This window comes from Antedon bifida, chromosome 4, assembly GCF_963402885.1.
Source record: "Antedon bifida chromosome 4, ecAntBifi1.1, whole genome shotgun sequence".
NCBI classification, from domain to species: Eukaryota; Metazoa; Echinodermata; class Crinoidea; order Comatulida; family Antedonidae; genus Antedon; species Antedon bifida.
In genome coordinates this window covers 24,106,568-24,123,919 of record NC_136229.1, presented here as the reverse complement: position 1 = coordinate 24,123,919, position 17,352 = coordinate 24,106,568, and the positions used below count along the sequence as shown (strand labels likewise).

General features: G+C 33.7%; 2 protein-coding genes across 2 annotated transcripts; one reads left to right on the top strand and one right to left on the bottom strand.

The window, feature by feature from the left end:
- Window positions 1–797: 797 nt before the first annotated feature.
- Window positions 798–9,539, bottom strand: LOC144839681 (uncharacterized). The gene is made up of 7 exons (XM_078695135.1): window positions 9,404–9,539; window positions 6,538–6,671; window positions 5,376–5,501; window positions 4,431–4,539; window positions 3,244–3,325; window positions 2,706–2,743; window positions 798–1,789 (listed from the first exon to the last, which is right to left on the bottom strand). The coding sequence occupies exons 1-7, from the start codon at window positions 9,501–9,503 to the stop codon at window positions 1,164–1,166; spliced, it is 1,215 nt and encodes a 404-aa protein (XP_078551261.1). The 5' UTR covers window positions 9,504–9,539; the 3' UTR covers window positions 798–1,163.
- Window positions 9,540–10,546: 1,007 nt separating this feature from the next.
- On the top strand, window positions 10,547–17,309 carry LOC144840029 (stromal cell-derived factor 2-like). Its single transcript, XM_078695656.1, has 6 exons — window positions 10,547–10,678; window positions 11,949–12,067; window positions 12,301–12,383; window positions 13,397–13,536; window positions 14,164–14,245; window positions 14,577–17,309. Exons 1-6 carry the CDS (start codon window positions 10,585–10,587, stop codon window positions 14,719–14,721), a joined length of 663 nt encoding a protein of 220 aa, XP_078551782.1. The 5' UTR covers window positions 10,547–10,584; the 3' UTR covers window positions 14,722–17,309.
- Window positions 17,310–17,352: the final 43 nt, after the last annotated feature.

The window sequence follows — 17,352 nt, the reverse complement described above, 5'->3', positions numbered from 1 at the left end:
ACATTTGAAGTGGAGAAATTAAGAGCATGTTTTTTTGAGAAACTAATTTTTAAGGAAATAAGCCCATCATTCTCGGATTTCAATTTTCTGTACTGTGTTTTTAACTGACTCCTGCTGTTGGGCTAAATTTCGCCCTTAATCATACACCTTACGCAATTATCTACTCTCGAATTAATAGCAGTAGCTTGACATTTTATTTTTAGTTTATGTTTATGTTCATCTAGACTAATTTATAACCCTCGTAAACCTTGTAGTTTATAAGCTAACCGTTTAATAAGTCTAGTTTATACGTTATATGCATAGACTAGTGTATAACCGTTTAACCTAGTCCACGCTAGTCTATACGTTATATGCATAGACTAGTTTATAACCGTTTAACCAAGTCTAGTTTATACGATATATGCCTAGATTAGTTTATAACCGTTTAACATACTGTTTAGTTCATGCGTTATATGCCTAGATTAGTTTATAACCGTTTAACCTTTTCTAGAAGTTATATGTTATTATATGCCTAGACTAGTTTATAACCGTTTAAAGTCTAGTTTATACGTTATATGCCTCAACTAGTTTACCGTTTAACCTTGTCTAGTTAATACGTTATATGCCTAGACTAGTTTATAACCGTTTAACAACCTAATCTAGTGTATAGCCTACGTTACATGCCTAGACTAGTGTATAACCGTCTAACCTAGTCTAGTTTATACGTTACATGCTTAGACAAGTATATAACCGTTGACCATTATAATTCAAGCGTTGCAACTAATATTTTAGATATAACAATAACTCAAGATACATTAATTGTCTGTTCTTATTTTTATTCTTGCCATTACCAAAGGAATAAATAAATTGTACAATATTAGGCCCTATACTGCTAAAATAATTATTGTTTCTTCTGTTATTGTTCTTAAATAATTCAGATTATGGGCCCCGGATGTGAAATTATTTTCTATTAATATATATTTATGTTTTTCCCATATTGTTCAGCTCAAGTATTAAAGGTATGAAACGCCGTGTGTGTCAAAATATTTATCTTTTTACCAATCACAGGCGATGATTTAAAAGAATGCGCCACCCACCCCTTCACCCCAATCACAGAGAACCACTATTTTTAAATGATCAAAAATTGTTATGAAACACAAAGTTTGTCGTGGAATGTCAAATATTTATGATTTACCGTCTTGTGTCTTCTTATTATATTTTCGAATATATTTTGTTTTTCTGAAACTTTCTCCGGGTTTTTTCCTAATATTTGAGTAATTGTCTTCGGGCGAGAACATATGCATATAGTCATCTTGGTCTTTCACAGGCTGCACTGTTAAAGTGTTCTCTAATGATGACTGACTTGAAGAAGGACGATCATAGTGGTTGTTTTTAACAAAATGTCCGCCGTCCATACTCATATATAAGTCCTGTTGTGTTGTAACTGGCAACGTTTTCATAGATCGAGTAGTAGTAATGTTATTATTTCCTCGCGATTGCCCGAGAAATTCAGCGTTATCGAGCGCAGACATACTGTAGTGTCTCGACTGTCGATACGTACTCCTGCTACCGTCGTCCGTGTTGTCGTCAAATGAATGGAATGAGCATATAGATGGACGGCTGACGTATATATCGGGTATGGCGTACGTATCAGACATGCGTAATTCCGCATAGTCGTTGCTTGAGAGTGTATTTCTCACTATACTCGGGTATTTTACATCTGCAGGCTGTGCGTTTACCGTAATTGTGTGAGGAGTTGGTGTGATCGTTTCGTGATTTACCGGTACCCTTCGAGTTCGTCTGACGCCGTCTGAAATAAATAGAAACTCCCATAAATGATCACGTAGTTATAAGTATAACGTAGGCCTACAAAATAAGAGAGGCACTAAAGGTTTACAGTTAGCACGACAGCTTGAATATTTCTGCGCGTTCTTCATAAACTAGTTGTGATAGCTTCAACAACAACGCCAATTATTTTATGTCGCATCTTGCAACTTATTTATTACCAGGGTGTTGGCTTTTATTTCAACTTATCAGTACACAAATTCATAATGTTCTGTCATGGATTACGTGACAGAGATAATACCTGTCTGTTACGGGATTATTAGAAGCCGGGGTCAAGTACTTGTAAGTACGAGTGGGTGGGGCTAAGGAAGAATAGACGTACGCATACGGAGGAATAGGAAAAGAAACTGTAACCACTGAACAGGATTTAGACAATACAACTAGACATTACTAAATTACTATGAAATAAAATAATTTATTTTCTAATAATAAGACTCAGATCTGAGACTGCATAATAGACCAACACCCCAAACAAGAATCAGACCTAGCTGATAGAGACTGAATGCTAGGCCAACACCCTAAAAGACTCGAACTTCCTAAGGGACTGAAAGAAAAGCCATCAAGAATCGAACTTGAGGCCTACATTCTATTTTAAAAAGCCGAATGAAAGCATTGTGTTTGTTGTCTAGAGTTATAATACAGTAAAACCATATAGCCCTACCACAAATCCCATATCCCAATAGTGGTTTTACATTGGAGGAAATCCGTGTCGTCATGCTTCACTGAACACACATGAATAATTCATCATTTGTGTGAATATGATTATGAAATAATGTTTAAAAAGAGCTGAGATCGGTGTCAAGGACAATTTATGTCAATGCGTCTTTAAAAAGGCGTGGTACGATTCCTGTATTACATTAATAATATTGTATTATACTAACCGTAGTTGTTTAATATGTCTCTGTACTTTGTCAATATCCTGAGGAAAAATAAAATACTGTACTTTAAAAAAAATTTAAGAGCTCTGTAAAATAATTGGCGCCAATAACTTAAGTTTTATGTAAACAATGGGTGTATTGGTTGAATAATTTATTTTTAGAATTCATCTATGAATCTCGGTATATACTTCTATACTTATTATAGGCCTACTGCCTTTATTTTTATTTATGCATGTATAACGTAAACGTACCACCGATTCCCAGTATAGTGTATCCCACATACTACATACTATTTTTGCTCAGTAGGCATCATATGAATATTTGGTAATACAGCATATCACATATGGTGCCTGTATCATGTAAGGTTATGGTTAGGGTAGATACCGTACTAGAAGATACATTATTGTATGCCTACGTGATGTTTTAGTATGACCAAATATTTCTATAATAATACTGGAGAAATGTATACAGAACCGAGAATCGGATGTACAATATGTAGATCGATAGTTTTAACTGAAAGACAAAAAGACTGTTTACTTACTGGTTGTGATACTTTATAGACACGAGAAGCGCCAAAATAAATCCCAGTAAAAGAATTAACATAAACAAATGATTTCTGTTCTCTGAATAGGAAAAAAAATTGTTAAATGTTAACAAGTACACCGAGGTAGTAGTAATATTAAATACAAACGCGAATTTTCTTGTGATAATATCAATTACGTAAATCAATATAGGCCTATCGTTTTTTGATCCACTTTGTTGTCGTCATCTTCATCATCGTGGTCAGTTATTCGTCACCATTATTATCATTAATCATGATTTCATATGGTGCATTATGAATCATTATCACCACCGACCACCATTAGCATCATTATCAACATACTTTATTAACCGGCGAGTCAGTTGATTACTATTAGACACCCCGATTTCATGGTCACCAAGTTAAAGGAGGGAGGGGTGGGAGAAGGATATAGTTTCAACACATATCCATCCCATGTGATGGGGACACTTTTTGAGTGTGTGCTAAATTGTTGATTTAACCAAGGCAATCTAACAACAAGATGTTGAGCTTCGTTAGATCAGTGGTTTTATGTGTGGCTGCGACACGATCAGTTCCACGCCCCTAAACAGAAACCGATGAATAATGTACTTCGTACTGTAACCGCAACTAGCATGGATTTGTCGCAGCCAATCCTAAATCAAAGGACTGTTACAAGTTCCTATCTTGGCAAGGCAAGCTCAGCATCCTGTTGCTAGATTGCCTTGATTCACCCCCTTGGTAGAGAACACTGCTTTCCCCATCACAAAACAATACCCAAATAATAATACAGTATTTCAACAATCTCTTCATTCTGGCAACAAAATGTATTTGATGATCACACTGTTCTTTACGTTGCATACCGTAATATAATGTACCGGTATGGTAAGACCACTGTAACTGCAGTGTTAACAATAAGCTAAGGTTTTCAATTCTCAATTGCATGAGTTTAGTTGGCCTTAACATTATTACAGTATTATTATTATATAACATTATTACTTATTAAATTAAATTATTCATTTAAAACTATACTATGTATATACAGAAGTTTCTAGCATAGAATTGATGTTTGTCTCTCCGTATCATTATTTCTGCTGCACTTTTCATCATCATCACCATCATCATTTATCATTATTATTTACCATCATGCATCCTCACCACAACCTACATCATTACTCAATTAGGCCTACCTTTAACATCATCAAGATCAACTGCAGGACCTTTCGACGTTTCCAAACACATTGATATATTGTATGTTACTGTTACTATTGCTTGCTTTCCATAAACGGTAAGTTTAATCTAAAAGATAAAATTATATTGTACTTCAAATATATTATATGCGTTGCATGCAACAGTAGGCCTATGCTATTTTCCGTGGCTATTGGTTATTCGACGGCCGGGCCCTTAATTTATTTACGTGGTGGTGTTGAGGCCCGACACTCTATCCATTTGTACTGTACCTCTACATTGGCATTATCTATATATTAATATGTTTTTAATATGGTTTTAATGTATAATAAGCGAAATATTTGGTAATTCAAAAAGGCCATGTTAATAATAACTGTCGGTCGAATAAAAGATTAAAACTGCTCAAACGAGTTGTTTTGTTTATTAATTGCATTTCAATTTTTGTTTTCACTCTTTTTCGGAGATACAGATAACTCTAAATTTGAATAAGCTTTGTGACGTCACCAATCGGGGTGAATTTTTTCTGAAAATCAATAGGCATGGTATACTGGTTCATGTGACCTTCTATACATTACAGACATCTGGTACCGTATATAGCCATTGACATAAAGTTGGCATTTGGATGAATGCTACTTTAGTAGGCCTACACATTTCTCGAGGGGATGGAAAGTGAGTGACTTAGGCCTACCACAGACATTGCAATCATAAAGTAATCCATACTATAAGATAAAGTCGGAACGTATAGACTTCGAATGAAGCAGGCCCTGATGACGTTGTTTATTCGGTGTTATGTAGAAAGTAAGTATTTTTCGTGTCGTGTCTCTTTTTTTTTATCAGTATTTACTTTAGGCCTAGCCTCTCTAATAATTCCTCGGCTGGTTGATTTACAAAATTCGCGCGAAACTATATATCTCTTAACTAACATTGACGCAATCGTAATATCTCACCAATGTTCCGTTGTTAACTTTCACCGTACCGTCATTAAAAGTGAAGTCATGCTTTTCATATGTTTTCAAAGTGTATGAATTATTTTCGTATAAATCTATTTGTTCACCGTCTGAAATCAGTTCAATCTATATATAAGTAAAATACATTATAATTCCATTAAAACATTACTATTATTAAAACTGACCAGTGGAAAAATATCATGACAGTTTAAAGCTTGGTTCCCACTAGCACGCATGCGCAATAACGTAAGTGCAACGCAAGCGAGTTGTCCAATCACAACGCGATGGATCATCGAACTGTCGCTTGCCATTGGTTTGCGTTGCGTCTATGTCCTTACGTTACACCATACATCACGACCCCTGTATTCAAAATTGCAATGCATATTGTTTTACCACCACCAATTATAGGCATATAATACGGCCTACTATTTTGTATGTAATCTAGGTATGGCTAGGCCTAAATGAGGCCCAAATAAACACATAAACCACATTATTTTTGTGTAGCCACAAGAAATAATGTGGTTTGATTACATGTCTTCAGATCATAATCTGAGTAAAACATCTGAAGCAGTTTCAGTACTGTTTGGACCCAGTCTCTTGACCATCTACCGTTTAACATTATAATGTTAAAAGGAGAATATGGAAAATGAGTGTCTATAGACACTCAATGATGAAGAGTCAATCAATCAATCAATCAAATAAACATTTATTTCTTTCATATTCATATTTGAGTAAAACATTATAATTTCTGATATTTTATATATAAATATTTTTTTTAGAGATATAATACAGTAAATCATAATGTATAAAAAAAAAGATGATTCAGTTATATAACAAAATGAAAGAGGCAAAAAACCCCAAGAAAGTATCGATCAATTGGAAACAAAAATCCAATTGAAAACTTGTATGTTGGGAAGCCATGTAAGAAAATTATATACTTATATATATAAATGTAAACATATAACTACACATACACATATAGATCAACAAACACACACACACACACACTATAGACATTGGACGATTGTTACTCAAAACTCACTTTTTTGACAGACGATCGATGTTTCGTGGAAATAGCAATATATGTCACGATTGATTATTATTGATTGATAATTGTTTTCTAATTGTGAATAATAAACATGATAAGACTGTCTTTGCTTACCTTTAAATTAAATGTGGTTTTGTCAGTCGGCATCTTCTTAACCTTAAATTGTAGACGACTAAAACACCCATCCATGTCTATAATAGATTTAGTTGTACCGTTTTCCCTATCCTTCACTAGAACCTTGAAAATAGCTATGAAAAATATAATTACGAAATAATATTAATGCATACACACGTGTTCGTCCTACAAAAATCAAAATACAACCTAAGCGTTGTTTTCTTTACAGACGTAACTCAAAGACGTAGATGCAACGCAAGCCAGTTGACCATTGACAAACGACAGTTAGAATAATCCATCGCTTTGATTGGTCAAATTACTTGGAGACAAGGACACCTCCACTAAGTGCTCCACAAGTAATTTGACCAATCACTACGATGATCATCGGAACTGTCGCTTGTGATTGGTCAACTCACTTTGCGCTGCGCCTACGTCGCTCGTCATTGAGGTGTGTGTCCATGGGCCCCAAGCTGCTCGCAAACTCTCGCTTTGACTTCTTCCTGACCTCTAATGAAACATTGTATATTTATTCAGTATTTTATTATTCAACTTCTACTTTTGTATTTCATTAATTTTTGTTCTCAGTATTATTAAAAGTCAGTGTTATTTTTCACTGTTAATTGGCTGTACTTATAAATAATCACTATTCTATATTTATTATTATCATTATTGTAAATAATCACTGTAGGCCTAAATAATCATATATCTTATAATTAATATTTTTTGTAAAAATCACTGTACTACACGTTATTATGGTTACCATTAATATGACTAAAACAAAATGTTATGATTGATTGAATAAAGTTCATAAGAAATAGGGAGAACTAATGTTTACTCGCTCGGACAAATAACAATAATGGAGCCTTTAAAAATAATGTTTAGACTCTATTTGCTTAACAAATATATGCATTTTTAATGTTCATACAAATTTTATTCTAAATGTTTTTTATACAATCAGTGCAATAGGAGACCTACTAGATAGTGATTAAGTTCGCTTTTTAGGAATCCTTTTGTGTGATGTTTTCTTGTTCTTTGTCCGTTGTTGTTCGTTTTTTATATTGTATTTTTATGGAGACAAAATAAATGAAATGAAATTAAAAAAAATTCTTAACCCATCAAGCTACTGGAGCTGTAATAATTCTAACAGAAGATAGTTGTCTCTCATAAAGTCCTTGAAGGAATAAATAAAGAAGAGGGAATAAAGAAAACGGTTTTTCTTGGAATGACATCTTCCAAGAAATATGTAATCACAACACATGAAATAATAATCATGGATAAACCCGTGCTTTATTACATCAAGTAAAACCATACATTGCATGCGAAAGGAATAACGTGTGTTTTGTCGCTTATACGATATCCTAGATCATCTTTCTAATACAGATCATTACTCATCAATAACTGTGTACTGTCTTTGTGTATAGTTTGTACTGTTGCCCACAAATATGAATAAAACAATATGCACATCCTGAGTAAACCATGGTCCCGGATAAGAATCACTTCCAGTGTTAGGCTAATACACCGTGATTGGGCTTCCTTGCTTTATAATATTCTGGGTGACTAAAATTAAGTGCGTAATGTTTGGCTCTCTCTCTTTTTGATATGATTTATAATTATTATAGTGCCTAAAACAAACAATTCCTCAATTTCTGACAGGCCATTTTTCCAGTGAATACACACCATATTATTATGCGTTTATTATTTATTAAATAAATCCTTTTATTTCACTCAACACACAGACCATACTAAATAATGTTTAGCGTCCTGGTATCCTGAGTGTGCCTGTAACTTGTATTTAATTAATCAAAAGATTTTGACCAAATAAATAAAAAATATCTTATTTTCTAATTGATTTTATAATTCATTTTATAGTTAGCGTAATTATTTCCCCTCAAACAAATACAAAATTTCAGTTTAAAGATAAACTGCTTTAAAGGCGATCTACCACCGCTCATCCCTACACTGATGTTACGTCATCATGGACGGGACCTATTCCATTATGATCTCATGACATCATGGAACCAAAACGAACAGCAAGAACCGATTCCTCCAATTCCAAAGTTTTGAATCTGAACTTCTTAATCGAATTGAAACAAATTCAAACCTGGTCATGTTTCTACTGGCGAACCGAATATTAACAGAGTATTAAGTAAAATAACCGATTATTAATTTTCTTGGCAGCAGAATGCAAGCTCTTAGTTTAAAAAACGCCGTTCGTTCGGTATCGGACTCACCTGTCCGGCGGCCCCAAAACGGACATTTTATGACACTTTAAGTCTGTATTATAAATTCTTTTATTCTAAATAAAAATGACAAGCTCAAGGACATATTAATCCCGAATCATCACAATTATTAATTCCAACTGGGTAGAACCTCGACCATTGTCTAAAAAGAATTTATCAATAAAAAAAATCCTTAATTAAAACCATATAGTTTTTCTACGTTATACTTTTGCGTTTTAATAATAATTGGGCCAACTTAACGTAAGACCTAGTTCAAGCCTTACTTATTATAATGAAGCGATTGTTCAGAGAACACAAGTACGACGACCACAACCAATGTCATAAGCATAAGCCCTTAAAGCAACTTGTGTTTTTGTTTATCGACTTAAACTATCAGCTTAACACGCATCATATAGTTTTTAATTTGTCGACCCAACAGTTCGTACCAGATACGGTTGCAGAGTGGCTATGGTAAAAATGTATAGGCCTACTAAAGTATAGGGCTTACACAGGTGAATAGAGGTATTTTATCGAGAAAAAAAATAAATAAACGTCATAAAAAGGGACATAGAAGGCCTTAAGATAGTAAATATAATAATAATATAATAGATTGAAATGAATGCAGTGGCATCATGCCTCATACTTACTGTCTTTCTTACCAATGGTGGTACCTATCATAGCAAATAGGCCTAAGAAGCACAATATAAAATTGAGACGTATTGATACATGACAAAGACCCATCTTCATTGTAAAGCATTTAAGCACACTGGTGTTCTTGTAAGTACAGTATTAATTCGTTGAATGCGTGGTCTGGTAGTTTGATTCAAAAATTAAAAACAAGCAAATACGGAAGTGTACGTCAACGATTGTTGTGGTATTAGAGTTCACTCAGAATGACTGAATTAATACCGGTAGGTCACGTGATATATGCAATTGATCGATCACTTTTAATTAATTATAAACTATAAACAATCGGTCAATTATACCTGATTGTACCCGCCCTTAAATACATGCATGTTCGTCCGTCATATATACGGTCTACTTTGAGAAAGAGAGAAGTTTTGACGATATGTGTATATTTAACAAAAGTTGTAGAGCTATCAACCTAAAGCTCTGTCTACACACTATCAACAGGTTTGACAAAAAAAGTGTGATGTGCCCAAATATGGTAGTGATATGCCAATATATGACATTTGTCACATAAAATGTGATAGTGTAGAGCCTTAGGTCTCATGCTGGATGACTTTGCACAAGCAATTCACTTTCAACACATTGTCATTGAAAAATATCGAAACTCAGGATTTTGATGGATAATCATCATGTCTAAACTCTTCAAGAAAAAAACATTGTTTAGAAATGAATGTCCAATAACATATTTATCGTTCAAAGCATATCCTAGTAGTATATAACCTACTATGCCTAAATTTAGGCCGGGTTGATTTACGCTATCAAATATAGACGTGTAAATGAATGAGGGGTTCTTGTTTTAGAACATAATTATGTATAACAATTTATAGGCCTATTTAGTTTTTTTTTTCTTTCTGGGGCTACAGTGACACACATCATGCACAGGCCACTTTCCATAGCTATAAGAAATTTTTTTTAAATCAATCATAATTTAAAAAAAAAAAATTTTTAAGACCGTTTGTATGTTTATACCTCCTCCAGATGGCATAAGTCACTTTTCTGTTATTGAATAATAAAGTGTATGGATTACGTAATAGTGGTGGCGCCATACCGTATTATAATCTCTGACGTGTTCGTTTGGTGTTCGTCCACTTGTTGTATCGCGTATGGTGTACTGTTTGTCGCTATCTCTCTGTCAAACATGGCTTCTCGGTGTGGGGTTAGGTGGTTTTTAACATCAATTTTTTCAACCTTTTCTATATTATATATATTTATTTTTCCATTTGTTCAAACAGGTAAGTCAGTGTAAATATGTAGATATTATTTTATGTAATTTCCGAAGCCTAGGCTTACTTTTAGCTACGTCCAAAGTTCGGGGTAGTGGACGGTTGTACAGCAATTATATTTCCCTTTCGACACGAACCGGTTTGAGCCAGCCAGTTACCGCCTCATTGACCAGCTATTTGGCCCATTCATTCTGGGATTAGGCCAACTTCGGCCACAGACAATTTCGGCCACAGACAATAATACTACCATATCTATGGAACGCCCATAGTGCCATTGATAGGGGAACAATGAAACACGACAATGTAATACAGGATTATCGATTTCATTGTGTTTTACTTTTGTTTTTTGTTTTTACACAGGAAAACACGGACACAGACAAACTTAAATTTATTTTTTTTTATCACTAATTTTCTTCTTGATTCTGCTTGTATTGATATGTAAGTTCCTGATATTCCCCTTTGTTCCTTAGGTCACCTAAGCAATGGAAGGGAAAACGTTTTAATTAAACTTCTTTTTTTCTCTTAGCATTTCTTTTTTCATAGCCAAACTATTAATACGTCTGTACTAAGAGAGTATTTAACTGTGTCACTGACAGTTGAATTTGTTTTTCGCCAAGACTCCATGATACAACTAAACTGGAATGGAAACAACAAATCTAATAAATGCAAATTGTAGTGGAATAACGTTAAGAATGATAACACTGTAACGTGTAGTAAAAGTCATAAAAAATACTATACAACAAAGCACGAGATGCGATAACTAATAGCAAAAACAATAGCACGGTCTAATATATGCGTGAATGGCGCGCCATAGAAATCTGTTGTGGCCGAAACTGTCTGTGGCCGAAACGGTCATATGCCTCATTCTGTAGCCTAGAAATAAAATCTAGGCCTAGGTTTAGGCTTGTTGTATTGCTTATTTTGATTTTCAGTCTGATTTAATTTCACCATAAAATAATAGGAAAAAAAGAAGCAATCTGACAGTGTTTTCTAAAATTTGATTTGAAACAATAATAATATTATAATGATTTGATATTATTTTTATCTTGCTGAGAAATTATGTTTTTTCGATCAAATTAAAAGTGGAAAAAAAGTGCCAGCTGTTGTTGTAAAAGTTCACATTATTATTCCTATTTAAGAGTATGTTTAATATTATCTTATTGTTTATGTAATACTGTTTACTTTAGATTACTAAATAATTATAGTTTGACAAACAAATTTCTTATTACATACAGTTAAATCTTAATTTTTAATATTAATGTATGATTCTGTTTTTCAGACTCGAGTATTACTTATGAATATGTAACTTGTGGATCCGTTATTAAATTAATGAATACCAGACACAATGTACGACTACACTCACATGATATTAAATATGGTTCTGGTAGTGGACAGCAGGTAATAATAATAATGTTATCTCCAGTCATGCCACCTCCCCTTACCCTTAAAATGGCATTGACAATTATAAGCTAGTTTGACAAAAAAAGTGTGATATGCCCAAGTATGATAGTGATATGATGTCATCGTGTAGTCAATATATGGGCACATTTCATCACATAAAGTTTGATAGTGTAAACAGAGCTTAAACGTTAGAAGTTAGCCATGTAAAATGTTTTAACTTTTCTTTGTAGTCTGTAACAGCAGTAGAAGCAACTGATGATAAAAATAGTTATTGGCAAGTGAAAGCAAAACAAGGGAAGACATGCACTAGAGGGTGAGTATACAGCTTGCACTAAATTCCTGTAGTGGTAACAGCACTGCCCACTCTTGTGTTTAAGCACTGTTCACATTCTGGGGTAACAGCACTGCCCACTCTTGTGTTTAAGCACTGTTCACATTCTGGGGTAACAGCACTGCCCACTCTTGTGTTTAAGCACTGTTCACATTCTGGGGTAACAGCACTGCCCACTCTTGTGTTTAAGCACTGTTCACATTCTGGGGTAACAGCACTGCCCACTCTTGTGTTTAAGCACTGTTCACATTCTGGGGTAACAGCACTGCCCACTCTTGTGTTTAAGCACTGTTCACATTCTGGGGTAACAGCACTGCCCACTCTTGTGTTTAAGCACTGTTCACATTCTGGGGTAACAGCACTGCCCACTCTTGTGTTTAAGCACTGTTCACATTCTGTGGTAACAGCACTGCCCACTCTTGTGTTTAAGCACTGTTCACATTGTGTGGTAACAGCACTGCCCACTCTTGTGTTTAAGCACTGTTCACATTGTGTGGTAACAGCACTGCCCACTCTTGTGTTTAAGCACTGTTCACATTCTGTGGTAACAGCACTGCCCACTCTTGTGTTTAAGCACTGTTCACATTCTGGGGTAACAGCACTGCCCACTCTTGTGTTTAAGCACTGTTCACATTCTGGGGTAACAGCACTGCCCACTCTTGTGTTTAAGCACTATTGACATCCTGGGGTAAAAAAGTACTGCCCCATGTGTGTTATACGTACTGTTCATACCCTGGGGCATCTAGGTAAAAGCACTGCCCGTTCTTGTGTATCTAAGCACTAATTTCCCTGGACTATTTAACACTACCTTTCCATGGATAAAAGCCCTGCCATCTGGGGTTCAGATACTGCCCATCTTAGGCTATAATCTTGGTGACTACCAACTCAGACGTGATGGGGTTATACTAGAATCTGTTTGTATTTCAGCAATTATCTTAATACGACTAAACTTTTTCATTTCAAAATTATAAACATTGTTTTTAATTTATTCATAGAACTCCAATTAAATGTGGTCAAACAATTCGACTATTACATGCAGACACACGCAGAAATCTACATAGTCACTTGTTTAAATCGCCACTGTCAGGGAATCAAGAAGTTAGCTGTTTTGGAGAGAACGGAGATGGAGATGACGGTACTTGTACTATTCTTATTATTAGTATAATACAGTTGTTGTTTGTTGTTGTTTTATAAGTTTCCAAAAATGATACATATAATTTTCTTAATAAATCATTAAATATTTATTTCAGTAGTATGATGATTTACATTCTCTTCTGTTAACACTTTCTGCTGGTGTTGAAATAAGGAGAAATTCTATGATTATATTAAACACTACAGTTGTGCATATCATGTAAAAATGATCTACTACTGCAGTAACTACATTTATCTAATGATATAGTGCATGTAGAAGTTTATAAGGCAGTCACAGTTGTTTTACCCAAAAATGTATTATTATTATTGCTTCAGTTTCAAAATAAACAAAGTGTTAGGAAAATAATGTTGACATGGTCCCTACTTATTTAGGGTGCTTGGTTCCAAATTATGTCCCCTTCTACACTGTAATAAGATTCATAAGGCCTATGGGTTTTTTAATTTTTATTGCGGGGCAGGTGGAAAAAATGAACCCCTTAACAGGCTACCCAGCATTTTTTTAAACATAATTGTTTGTGTACCAGCAACATATCAATGAATGCCAAGGCAAGAGGAAATAGTATCGCTATCTAGTATATCTTGTGATTACCAGCAGTTTATTATCTTTTAGGAGATTTGTGGGCAGTTACATGTTCAGGATCAAATTGGAAAAGAAATGAACAAGTTCGTTTAAAACATGTTCTAACTGAAAAGTAAGTATTTTTTCTGCATATTAATATATATATTATATTTACTGCTGAAAATGAATGAACCCTATTGTTCCAAGATAGCACCCAGCAATAACAAAGTCTGAGTAGCCTTGGGCTTAGAATCAATCAAACTCTCCCTCCTCTTCTCTCTACACCCCCTACCCTTTCCTCAGTAATTATAAGCCTATCGTTATGGTAATTTTCATATGGCAAATAATTATCATGATTGTAATAGCTTGGATCTAGGATCTAACATACAGTATCAACACCAATATGACCAATTATTTCTGTTATGTTTCTTTGACATAATGTAAATCTTGCTTGTACTTTGAAGGTATTTAACAATAACTGGTGAGGTATACGGTAGACCAATCCACGGCCAACGAGAGGTCAGCGCACAAGGGTCACCGAACTCAAACACGTATTGGAAAGCAATGGAAGGAGTATATATAAAACCAAATGAAGATGAAAAATTGTGAAAGATGGCTGGACAAGCAGACCAAGGGGATTCATCATCGAAGCACGATGAGTTGTAACACCATGTCAATTATTTATACCAATTTCGCTATTTATGTTTGTAATACAGTTATATCTCTCTTAAAATCACCACTAAAACCAGATTCTATTGGGACTGTCAATGGTCAGTATCTGTTAAGTTCAACTGTTAATTTAATAATTGTTTCTGTTAAGGTCAACTGTTAATTTAGAACTTTCCATCAGTTTTCTGTTAGATCACCGTCTACTGTCCTGAAACAAAAGTTCACTATTTTCTATCAATTCGTCACAGATTACAATGTAAACAATAAATAATCAAACATAAATTAGTCAAAATGGTCTCTCTTAATGGTTGCTTGTCCAAAAGTTTAATTTTGTTTATTTTTTTAAATCTTTATTATTTTTTTTTTTAAATTGTTCTCATCATTAGAGGAACAATTGTATTATTTTATTCAAATATTATTTTATTATGTAATACAAATAGAGAATACGAAAAGTACAGTATAAATGAAATGATTATATTACAGTGTAAGTATAAACTGGGTAAAACGAATCTATATGCTGTAAAGTACTACTATAAAGGCTTAATGCATATATTCATAGATTAACATATAATATCATTTTGCCTTAAATTATTTTATTATTTTTACACGCATGTTCTTTTTAGAATTAGCTAAAGATTACCAAAATGTTTGTGTTAAATATTAAGGGATCATCTCAAATTATTCTACTGCAGTTACTGCATTAAATAACTTTTTTTTATTGCAATAACATATGATTTTACTTTTTCTCAATTTTGAAATTTCTGAAGCAGTCTCTGCAATAAACAGTGTGTATGATTATCAGAAAAAATAAATAATAATGTATCAACAGGTTTTAAAAGATTAAACAAAATATTTTTATTGCAGTAACTGCAGTAAAAAAATGTTAATATGGTCCCTGATTTCCTTTAAATCTCTAAAATATTAAACTGTGGTACTGTATTGTAATAATTGTGTTTAATAATTTCTTCCTATATTTTATCTTATTTTTCAACATTCCTATTGGTGTGATACCTTTAATGTTATTGTTTACTACTGTATGTATCACATAGTTTAGCAAGTATAGAAATGCTGTAGTTAGCTCTCCTTAAAGCAGGTACCCAGAATACATCATTACAACCCAGAATACATCATTTTACTACACAGAATACATCATTACTACCCAGAATACATCATTTTACTACACAGAATACATCATTTCTACCCAAAATCAGTGATATGTAATAGCCGAAGGCTGGATGGCAATCTTTTAATGTTATCGCAGGTCAAAAGTGATTCTCCATGGAGAGGGAACCAACAAGATGGCGGCTGCAATCGACCAATCAGATATGCCCTACGCAGTACGCACTACTACGCCTGTGTTGAGCCTATCTGCGTAAGAACAATACGCAGCGCGTTAAGCGTATAAACGCGAACGCATTCTATATGATCCTCGTATACAAAAAATGCTAGATTACCAAGAAATTATTCATTCTATTGCAATTAACAATAATCATATTTAATTTTATAAAAACTTCACTGTGCTTTGACAAGAATATGTGTTGTAATTTAGGTGGTCTTAATGTATTATATTAGATTATTATTTGTTATATTAAATAATGTTTTTGAACACATTTACGGCCGCCATCTTGTTGGTTCCCACTCCGGTTGGAATCACTTTTCAGTCTGGAGTACACCCTCTAGCCTTCGGCTTACAGCTCACTGCTCAAAATACATCCTTACTACCCAGAATACATCATTTTACTACCCAGAATACATCATTACTACCCACAATCTTAAATTATAATAAAATGTCTTGAATTCTTTCTTATAATGGGTATCTGGTTTTCTGAGAATCGACAATCATCAACATATTATGTTATTTATAGATAGAGTAATAATATTATTATGTTTAGGTGTTACTTAACTGTCTGGCATATAAAAACGAATTATTATTTGAGAAATCTTTATATTTAACTTGAATTTTTTAAAGTACAGACTGTTAACGATTTTTATATTTCAATTCCTATATTTACGGTTTCATTTTCTACTTGCATGATGTCGTCATCTGAGGAGACATTAAATCAATTGAGAACTTTAATTGTGTGGATCAGCAACGAGACTAAGTTTTGCTAATGAGAGGTCGATATGATCACGTTTTCCTAATTTAGGAGAATTAAATATTCTACAAACTTTCTGCAATATTTGTCCGCGGAGTTAACACTTGTTTTTCAAAAAATTATTTCTGTCACAGAAAAATCCATAGGAAAATGCACAAAACTTTCCAATAGATCCAAACAATGATTAGGTTTAATGATTTTGGATAATTGTAGATAATATATTAAATATTTCTTATCTTATGAGCCATTGTTTTTTTGTGTTACTCTTTTGTAATTTCAGAGCATGGAGGTAAAATTTAATTTATACCTCCCTGTTGAGAGTACTATGTGTTTGACCACATTTTGTTGGACCGGTGTTCTTTAAACTTGTCTAAAGAAGTGCCTAAATAATAACAATGAAATAATAGTACAGTATTAAAATGTTCAAATTCAGTTCATGTTATATTGCGATTTATTTGTGTGTTTTTGTATAAAT